This window comes from Poecilia reticulata, chromosome 22, assembly GCF_904066995.2.
Source record: "Poecilia reticulata chromosome 22, P_reticulata-male-v2, whole genome shotgun sequence".
In the NCBI taxonomy this organism is placed as follows: domain Eukaryota; kingdom Metazoa; phylum Chordata; class Actinopteri; order Cyprinodontiformes; family Poeciliidae; genus Poecilia; species Poecilia reticulata.
The window spans coordinates 10,263,107-10,273,729 of NC_088851.1; the positions used below are offsets into that span (position 1 = coordinate 10,263,107).

At 40.0% G+C, this 10,623-nt stretch overlaps 1 protein-coding gene across 1 annotated transcript; it reads right to left on the reverse strand.

The window, feature by feature from the left end:
* Positions 1 to 985: 985 nt before the first annotated feature.
* On the reverse strand, positions 986 to 9,721 carry LOC103461138 (TLE family member 5-like). The gene is made up of 7 exons (XM_008403462.3): positions 9,292 to 9,721; positions 6,402 to 6,499; positions 5,636 to 5,699; positions 5,434 to 5,478; positions 5,279 to 5,341; positions 4,799 to 4,873; positions 986 to 3,732 (listed from the first exon to the last, which is right to left on the reverse strand). The coding sequence occupies exons 1-7, from the start codon at positions 9,316 to 9,318 to the stop codon at positions 3,493 to 3,495; spliced, it is 612 nt and encodes a 203-aa protein (XP_008401684.1). The 5' UTR covers positions 9,319 to 9,721; the 3' UTR covers positions 986 to 3,492.
* Between the last annotated feature and the right edge of the window lie 902 nt (positions 9,722 to 10,623).

The window sequence follows — 10,623 nt, forward strand, 5'->3', positions numbered from 1 at the left end:
CTGTTTAAGCCTCCTTTATCGTGGTGATTAATTTATGATTGGACACAGATGTGTTTTACACTTAGCGGGGCGCAAACGGCACAAACCAGAACTGTTCTTGTGGATGAGACGGTCTGTATTTGGACCCTAATTGAGCACACCTTCGCTCCGTTGCCTGGAGATTTTAAAATTTTTGCAGATTTGCAGCGATGCATTGAGACCTCTATGTAACTTTGGCCAATTTTTTTTTTCTTTTTAGAAAAACCCATCGCCAATATAGGTTGAATTTGAATTCGCACAGGAAAACAATTGTTGTAATAATCAGTTTACACATCTTCAGACTGTTCAGCAGATTCTCAGGAAGGAAGGAAACATGGAAAGAAGAGACAAAAGGAAGGAGTATTTACACAAAACATAAGATTTGAGAAACAAAAAAAGGAAAAAAAAAATAAGAGCAAAGGAAAGAAGAAAGGAAACGAGGAGGGTTACAAAAGCAGAACGAACAAAGAAATTTAATTCATAAAGCAAAGTTAAATGCAACTCATATCGTCAGTCGTAGTCGGTAACGCTGGGGCAGAAATGATCTCCGGTAGCAGTCAGTCTCGCAACAAATGTGAAGTGGCCTCTGACTGAAGATTGACCCGACATGCTAACAGCTGCTAGCAGAGATGATCCACAGCATCACATCCAGGATGACCCCATCAGGTGTTGGCGAGCTCTGCTAACCCGCCTCATTTGCTTTTGCCACTCCTTAAAGTTCCGTCCGGCTGCATGGCGAGAGTCTCTGGACGCAGTGGAGTCTGGGAAATGATCCTTCCCGCTTGTGGTTGAAAGAAAAAACGATTAAGGGAGTAATGACGCAAAGAATCAGAATTACTCTGGGAAAACACTTCCTTTTGATAAAACGAAATTCGACATGACGGCTTAGAAATCGACGCCGTACCTTTACAGTAAAGAGCTTTTCCGCTTCTTCCTTTCCCTCCAGACAATTAAAGACAAACGTAAACACTCTTAATCACATCTTTTATTTGTAAGGCACCAGAGAAGCTTCCTTACTGCTAAAAGGTTGATTCATTCTTAAGTACAAGCTGCTTGCTTACATCATTTTTTTCTGTCCCGAGTATTTTTAAAATGTGTTTCTTGACACATTTAAACAAGGTTTTTTTGTTTGTTTGTTTGCACAGAAAAAGAAAGAAACATGTAGAAAACTAGAATTAATGTTACAAGACAATGAGAAGAAGGAAATTAAACCCAAAAAAAAAAAAAAACATGTTATACAACATTGTGCCTCTATGCATGTAATGCGCACGCACACATACGACACCAAGGTCTTTTTATGATATACACACACACATTAAAAAGCAGCTTTGAAACATACAAAAATGCTTTAAAAAATATGTATATTGATATATCCGTATGTATACAAATTGGCCCTTCACAGCAAAACAAACGCACAAACTATTCACATGTCTGAGTTTTGCCAAAAGGGGGTTTTAGGAGAGCGAGCTCATAAATGTGTCAAAGTTAAATCTCACCAAGAGACTCTTTTTTTTTTTTTTTTAGTTTTATCTTTTAGCTTCTCCAGCAGCCAGAAGAAAAGCAGAACAGGACTGATACGAATCTTAAGTGCTTCAAATTAAGATAAAGAGGGTAAAGTTTTTAATGCTGATCTCAGGTGTTCATGTAATTCGAGTAAAAGGAGTGAAAGCAAGCAGGAAACGTAGATCAGGGGGAGGAACAAATAAAAAGAAAAACTTTTCTTTCTCTGGAATAGAGAGCAATGCTGCCCTCTGCTGTCTAACGTGAACATTTAAATCCAACCATGGTGCTATTTGAAGAAATTCAAAACTGTCACACTCCTAATAATTAGAAAGGAATTACATTTATTAAAAAAAAAAAAAAGCACTAAATCAACCTGATCCAATGAAAATATATTTGACATTTTTGATGAATCATGAATTAAATAATGAATCTAGATGCATTTTTCTGGTTGTATTTCACCAGCCACACCCCAAAGTGAATCTTGCCACACCTGTAGGATAAAGAAACGCTTCAAGAGATTCTGTTGAATAACAGAGGTGGGCTGAAAGATCGCAAACAGCAACACTTTATGCCCCAATCCGTAGAAAACTCATCGACATCCAGTCAGGAAAGGGTTACAAAATTATGCCTAAGATTTTAGAGCGACGTAAAAGACTCGGATATCGCAACGGTTGATAGAAAAAAAAAGAAAACAATGTGCTTTCATAGGAACAGGTTGGTTTAAACAGCTTTATCCCGCCTTAATAAACGCAATTAGCATAAAACAAACATCTACTCAGCTCGTCTTTCGCTGATATTAAACCTGCTTTGATAACTTGAAGCATTTCAATGAGACGAAGAAAAAAGAAGCAAAAACACAGTTTTACACCAGCGAATGAAATCCGATCCAACGTGCCCGCAGGCGGCGCGGTTGGTTCTCTGAGCACAGAAACTCAACACAGAATTGATGCGACATGCATACAACTCACTCAAAGTCTAGTAAGGAAGGACTCCGAGTCCAAAAGGAGTAAAAAAAATGAGAGTATTCTGGTGTCTGAGCTTCACGTCTGCCTTTGGCGGCGAGAGAGAAAAGAAACCAATTTATCACCTTTTCTTTACCTGCAACTTTCCAGTCAGTGAATTTGATGTAGTTGGATAAGGAGCCATTCCTGCTGTGCACTGGAGGAGGATTATGTTTTTGATAGAAAGCTGAAATTCACCTAGCGGGTCACGATTTACTGGAAGCTTCGTCTCGTGATGGATTTATCGGGAGCGAACAAGCCAGAAAAACTGATTTCAGAGGAATAAACTAGAAACCTGGCGATAAAAAAAAACAACACACTTTTCAGTCTGGTCCTAAAAATACGATGTTAACCTTTTCTCTCCAGAGGACCAGCTCAGTAAAATAAAAGCGGCGGTCTGTCTAATGTGATCAAAGTTAGGATCAGATTTTGCTCATCTGGGATAAGCAACCGACTCCAGAGTCAGACGTTTGTCTTTCAAAGTCGTATCAAACCGACGGGAGTTTTATTTGGAATAAACTGACTTTAGTTTCACCGACATGGAGGAGAACAAAAGGTCCAAATGAACTCGGAGGATTTTAAATCTGCTTTCTGTCGCTGCCAGACTAGCGGGAAGGAAGTGAAGAAACTCTGGCGTTATCGTTTCTCACTCAGCCCTCTCTCCGAAAAAGGAACAAACATTTATATTTGATAGGCCTAATAACAACTGATTACACACAAAGAAACTATTGAAAGTCTGAGGTCTGGACTGAGTCTATTAGCGCTAAATGAAACAGACGTTACCTCTCGGGTTTTAAGCGTTTCAGGATCCAAACGGTTCGGCTCCGTCCTCCCTGTGGTTTCTCCTCTACAAGACCTGCATCAACCCCCGTTTACAGTCTGTTTCTCCGTTTCGTTTTAAACACTTACACCCCTTCCCCACCCCCCACGCACCGCCTCCCCTCGGCCCGGTGACCTCGGCGTGCCTTCGCTAGTCGGACTTGTCTCCGTCCTCTCCTCTGGGCGCCCTCTCCGCGGCGTCCCTGGCCTTGTCCTCCTTGGCCGCCTGCGGCTGGCTGTGGGAGTAGTTGGCCAGGATGGAGGAGAGGGAGAGCAGGCCTGAGCTGGAGGAGACGGCAGGCAGGGAGGGCGGGGTGAGGCCCAGGGGCAGCGGGGCCACGGGCAGGGTCAGGCCCTGCAGCTGGGACAGGTGCTGCACCTGCAGCTGTTGCTGCAAAACGCAAAGGAGAAACGATTAGCAGAGCCCAAGGTTCGCCGTTAAATGTTTGCAAGGCAACGTTTGGGGTTTCAATCATCAGTCAGCGTTTGGAAAAGGACGGACATACAGCGCCCTCTGCAGTCGAAACAAACCAAACAAACCCAGCTTTTATTGTTGCCTTATCTTATTTTACTGAATTCAAACTTTCAATTCATTCGCAACAGGATTTCGGCAAAAAAATGTTTTAATAAATAAATAAATAATAATAATAAAAGTCAAAAGTCTGAGAAAAAAAAGTTGTTTTTTCAGCAGCCTAATCCTTGTCCATAGCTTACAGTCATTTATTTAATTGATGAAGTAAAACACAAAAACATCTGACACCCCAAAAACACCTCAAGAAATTTACTAAAACTGCAACCAACACATTTTTACTTTATTTTTTTTAAGCAGCAACATGCTGCGACAAATATAAAAAGAACAGCTAAACATTACCTGTTGACAAAATGGATGCCAACAACTGAGCCACCAGTGATTTTGGAAAATATAAATTTTAAAGCGGAATCGATGTTTTCTGCTTCAGGTGTAAATTGTCCTGCAATAATTTTAGTTTCATGCATTTAAGGATTCTTACACGCCTTTACCCTCCAAGTTAACGGAGGGTAAAGGTGTGTAGCGTAGTTAGCTAACTACACTAATATATGTAACGTAGTTAGCTACATATTTAGCAGGTAAAACTTTATGTAATCCTACTGGCTTATATTCATCATACTTTTAAAAGACAAAAAGACTTTTTTACATATATCACAGTAGACTTGGCTTGGTGTAAAAATCAAAACGGTAACAAAGTTTTCTGTTGTGATCTGAAATGATCACATTCCCTACAATAATAATTTAGCTTCAGGCCCTTGAAGAAGCGGTTCTTCCTGCGCTCGCTTACAGAGCAAGATAAAGAAATAAACGGCGTAAATAAGAACATCTGGAGAGTCGCTCGGGGGATCGACTGACGGCAGATCGCCTCCGTCGGTCACATTGAACAACGAGGTTAAACGAGGCACGAACAGTCATGAGGTTTGCTCACCCGTATGATGGAGTTCATCTCAGGAGGCGTGACCTGCTTGGCCCTCTCTATCGCACCCATGACTTGCTGTTGGTGCTGAAATGGTGAGATTTGATCGTCGTGTTAATGAATGCAGGTGATTTAAAAACGCCTTAATGCGGACTACAAGAGAAGGTAAAAAAAATTCTGCTTTTGCTGCCATTTATGTTTTTCTGTTGATTCCAGAATTAAAACATTTTAAACGGAACAATAAAAACAACTTGCAAAAATATTAAAACCTTTTTTTCTGTCTCCTTTTGCTAAGCTACAATGTGGTGGTGGCAGTATTATGGTGCTTTCATTCAGAAGACGCCAGATGAGATGAAATGTAATTTTCAGATCTGACCAACATCGTCCCTCTGAAACCCGGTCTCTCTAACTCAGCCAGGACTTTGGCTCTGTAAACAAAAACCCTTATCCGCTGCAGGACGGAGTCTAATTCAGACAAGATGGCGTCCTCACCTCCTGGGACAGGTAAGGCAGCACCTGAGCGCAGATCCCGTTCAGTCTTTTCACTATTTCAGCCTGCAAGGGACACAAATTTAGCCAGGAACCTCCTGACCTCCAAGCCTGAATTTTGACATTAGGAGGATTTCTAATGAAACACACTGACTCACCTGTTTGTGCATTTCAATGTTGAGCCCGTAGGACATTTCATAATACTGCAACACAGCGTGACAAAGACAAGAATGAGAAGCGACGAAACAAAAAAGTGAAAAATAAAGCCTCACAGTTAGCCACAGATCAGTAATTGTGTGAAATGTAACTAATAAGAGCCGATTTTGTTGCTAAGATTGACTTTAACTTAGCGACGCTCACCATGATGTAGTGGCGCTGCATCTCCGACTTCTCAGAGGCCAGCTTGTCGCACTCCAACTTCAAACTGGATGGGAAAATCAGAGACGGTTTAAACAATGGAGATCAGCTCCAGGCGATGAACACAAAGCCCTGCAAATCTGCTGTAGTCAGCATTTTAATGAACATTTGTTAAGATGTCCGAAAACTAAAACTATTAAATGATTTTTTTTAAATTGAGTAAATGTGAAAAATAGAAACGATAATAAAATAAGTATAAAAAAAATACTAGTTATTATTTTGATTTCATTTTAAAAAATGCTGCGTAGACAATTTTTTTTTTATATGACTTTCAATTAATCTAAATATTCAAACATCCAGGCAGAAGAAACATGTTGGTAAAAATTAAAACCTTTGAACTTAAATCTGCCAGGAATATATAGAATTTTGTGCATAATTGGTGAATAAAAATATATATTAAGGCTTGATGAGATACTTAAATGAAAAGCAGCTAACAATTAATCTATCGCTTCACCTTGAACCAGGTGAAGCTACGCCACTTGGAGATTTGGGTAGAATATATTTACAGAAAAAGGCTTTTTTGTTTATATTTTTGTGCATTTTTGGCTTAATTACTGCTCTGAGCGTGTTGTTCTTTCAGTCAATGGCCTGTTTTTGAGTCTGCGTGACTCAAATCAATTGGTCGACTGCTAAATTAGTTGATGATCATTTTAATAATGGATTTAATAATTTCACCCCTGTATTTTAGGGAGCTAAAACACGTCTGTACCTGTGATACTGTGCTTGGAGGAACTGGAACTCGTCCTTGATTCGGTCACAGGAGTCGGAGGTGGTGAACTTCAGAGGTTGGCCGGACTGGGATGACGCCTTGAGGAAAACGGAAGAAGAAACAGGCATCAGGTTTAGAAATGTAGAGGAAATAAACCCCTCGCATCCGAAAAGGCTGCTCCAATTCACAGCCTTTCGATTTCCAATTTGACAAGCGAGGCCGGCGCGGAGAAGAGATAGACACGTCGCCTGCAGATAAGCGGGTTGTGTGTGTGTGTGTGTGTTAATCAAAGTGTGGTTGAGTTTGTTTAGAAACAGCAGCTTGACCTCTGAGATTAACCATGTGAGGTTAAACGAGGTTCAGCCTAAACTCCGGCTTCATTTTGAATTGAAGTGCGTTAGATTTATAGTGCACAACTAAAGCACATTGACACGAAACATCTGTCGGCCCAGAAACACCCCGCGCCCTTTTGAGGAGCGCAGAGCGCGTCGACAAAAGGAAGCGTGTTTACATAAGGCCGAGCGCAGCAGAGCGGACCATATGCGCCAAGCATTTAGGAGCTGCATTAGAAGTCTGGTTATAAACCGACAACATTTAAACCATCCCGCAAAGCTGTAATCCAGGGTTTATCTGGGTCCCTAAACCTCATTACTCTCTAAACAAGTGGCACAAGGGCAAGAGGTTTCCAGCCGGATTATGGGATTGAAACGGGAGGAAGGAAACATTCGGTTAAACGGAGGTCAACGCTCTCCATCCAACATGTGTAGCGCCAACATCAATCAGAGCAGAAGCAGCGGGATTAGGGTTGGTTCTTAAAACAAAGTCAAAAATTAATAGTAATAACATTTGAGGTTGATACAGCAACCAGTTTTTGTTCGTTTTTTTTTTTTTTTTTTTCAGATTTCATTAGATTGGAGACAAAGGATGACCACACGGTTCAAGCAGAGGTGAGTTTATTACCCGATTTGGTCCGTCTGAAGAAAAACTAAACATTTTCATAACGACTCGTTGCAATCTGCTGGGTTTTCTTAGATAATAACTTCAATAACTGGAATAAGTAGAATGCATGTATGTTTGAATTGAAATTACTCTTCTTGTAAAATAAATAAACAGAATTTAAGCGAATAGGGCGGCTGCCAGTATCAAGGTAAACTAAAGTTTTCAAAAATTAGTATCGCTTCTATATTTTCCATCAAAACGTCCCTTCAATTAACCACGGTGCAATGTCATTGGTTGACAAATGAATCAACAGAAATAGGTAATAACTGGACAAATGTATGAATTGTGGACAGACAGACAAACCGGGTTGAGTGGATGATGGACGGCCAAATGGTCACATCATACAGACAAATGGATGAACGGACATGAATGGGAAAAAAATGGACGGATGGACGATGAACCAATGGACAGAAAAACGGACAAGACTGACGGACAAACGTAAAGACGGGTGGAAAGATGGACAAAAAAAGTAGATGGACAACAAATACGCTTCCTCAAAAACCACTAAATTTAGTCTAAATGTTTACATTAGTCCAATAAATACATAGATATAAAATTCTGTCATTTTAGCAATGGTAGGATTAGTTTTTGATTTTTCAAACCAGATTTCACTATGAATAAATGTGAAAAAAGCTGGCCTCTAGACATATTTGTTTAATAATAAATTCAAAACAAGTCAATAAAAAAGTCAGAAACTACAGATGGAAGTTAGCAGCTGTGACTTTTGTTTTTGGTTTACAAAAGGTTATTGGGACAGAACATAAAAGTCTTACTGCAAGACTTAATGACCACATTTGATCAACGATCAATGTTCTCTAATCCAAACCCTCAATATCTGCTTCTGATCGGTCAAATGCTGAAAAATGTGACGTTTTTCCCTCCAGTGAAAAGATATTCAGTTTATAAATCTTAAAGGCTGATTGTGTCAGACACTAATAATATCAACGTATGCTTTAATGTGGAAGTGATAACTACTTTTTAATCCCTTCATTCCCTTCTGGATTCAAAACTAGCACTACTATGAAATAACCTGGATATCTGCTCTTGTTTTAGTCCTTAAAAAAGCAAAATTGGTAAAAATAGTCAGACCTCAAAGAAACAAACTGGTATAACTCAGGGAAATCGAAAAAGGGAGCAACAGTTACATCCTGAAATTCACCCAAAGATATGCAAAACTAGCTTTAAATACCTCTGATTATAATAAACACATAGTTGTGTGATACACATAGCTCTTACCTTGCTTGTTGTTTTGCATGTGTTTATTAACAGAGAGCCAGTCAGTGTTAAAGCTAGTTTAGATGTAAACTGCAGCTCATGTTTTTTTGTTTTTTTTGCCGTCCATATTTTTTTTTAATTTGTTTACACATCTGACTCAGAACAAGAACAGGAAATATGCATTTATGTCAAACAAAAAGAACAATTAAGGCATGTCTGTCTAATGCTAATAATATTTAGCGTCACAGAAGGGAAATGTTATAAAGCATGTGTACTTAAATGTTACAAAAAATATGTAGTTCAGCTATTTCTTCTGCATTTGTGTTATTTTAATAGCGTATCTCCATTATTACAGGCTTGAACTGAACAGCACATAGACCTCTATCACCTGTGCTAGCTGTTTCTAGGAAGGCTAGCTAATGGCAAACACTTAGCAGCTTAAAATAAAAAGCCAAATACACCTTTCAGCTATAAACTACGATGTTTTATATTTTAAACCTGCTTTAACTAGTCGCTCCAGACGCCCTGAAGAGACGGGCAGAGGTCTGGCTTTGTGGCAGCCAGCTGACAGCTACCTGCAGCGCTCATGTTATCAGTTGTCGGCTGCTAGCTAACGTTAGCTCGGCTTTACTCCGTTCCCACCCATTACAAGTTCACCCGGGCTAACTTTACTCACCGAGTGCCTGGATTGAGGAAACATCATGTCAGCGGAGCGTTTCGCAGCGTTTCCCTGGTCTCACCGAAACTACAAGGCCAGCTGGCTAAGCTAGCTCGTCTCCAGATATTATTAAATTAGCGGAGAGGCTGTTGGCACATCGTACTCTGTCATCCTTTAAAATAACATCAGCTAACGTCAAAGCGGCGGGAGAAAAGGTGCGTCTTCTGCTCTTTAGCAGGTTGCTAACGCGGTCTGAGGAAAAGAAAAGGCTGTTTCAAGGCAACATCAGGTATTAATGCTACGCCTCCCCGGGGAAAACCCTGGATGTTGACACACGAAACCCCCCCCCCGACCGCTTTGAAGGCAGGAACAGCATCACCCGGAACACAAACTGAGCAGCGGTGGAGCGGGCGCCCCGTGTGACCACGCGCTGAATTAAACATAGGAGGGCGCGAGCTGCACCTACCAGGGCCGCAGACCGAACCGGTCCATCACCGGGGCTCACCCAGACTCCCATAAAAAATAAATAGATAAATAAATTATTTATGTATACTGCTGTTGTATGCTAATCTAAAAAAAATAAATAAAATAAAAATAAAATATTAAATCTGTTCTTATTTTAGATTTATTTGCAAGTAAATCTGAAATAAATTGATGGCAGTGACAAAAGCTCTTTATCCCTTTCATGCCTAGTGGTCACTGCTATCTAAAAGCCATTCTCTTGTGTTTCTTCTGGATTTTTATGCCATAAATGCACAAAGACCACTGAAGTGGACACTAGTGCACCAATTGGGCTTCCACTGCAAGAGCAAGACGTTTTTGTTAAATCCAATATGGCTGACAAGCGAAAAAGCATGCCGACCAACCCAGTCCCTCCTTCTACTGTGGAGGACTCTTGCACGTAAAAAAAAAAAATATATATATATATATATATATATATATATACAGGTCCTTCTAAAAAATAGCATATTGTGATAAAGTTCATTATTTTCCATAATGTAATGATAAAAATTAAACTGTGATATATTTTATATTCATTGCATACCAACTGAAATATTTCAGGTCTTTTATTGTTTTAATACTGATGATTTTGGCAAACAGCTCATGAAAACCCAAAATCCCTGTCTCAAAAAATTAGCATATCATGAAAAGGTTCTCTGAAGGAGCAGTTAACCTGATCATCTGAATCAACAAAGTAACTCTAAACACCTGCAAAAGATTCCTGAGGCTTTTAAAAACTCCCAGCCTGGTTCATTACTCAAAACCGCAATCATGGGTAAGACTGCTGACCTGACTGCTGTCCAGAAGGTCTTCATTGACGCCCTCAAGCAAGAGGGTGAGACACAGAAA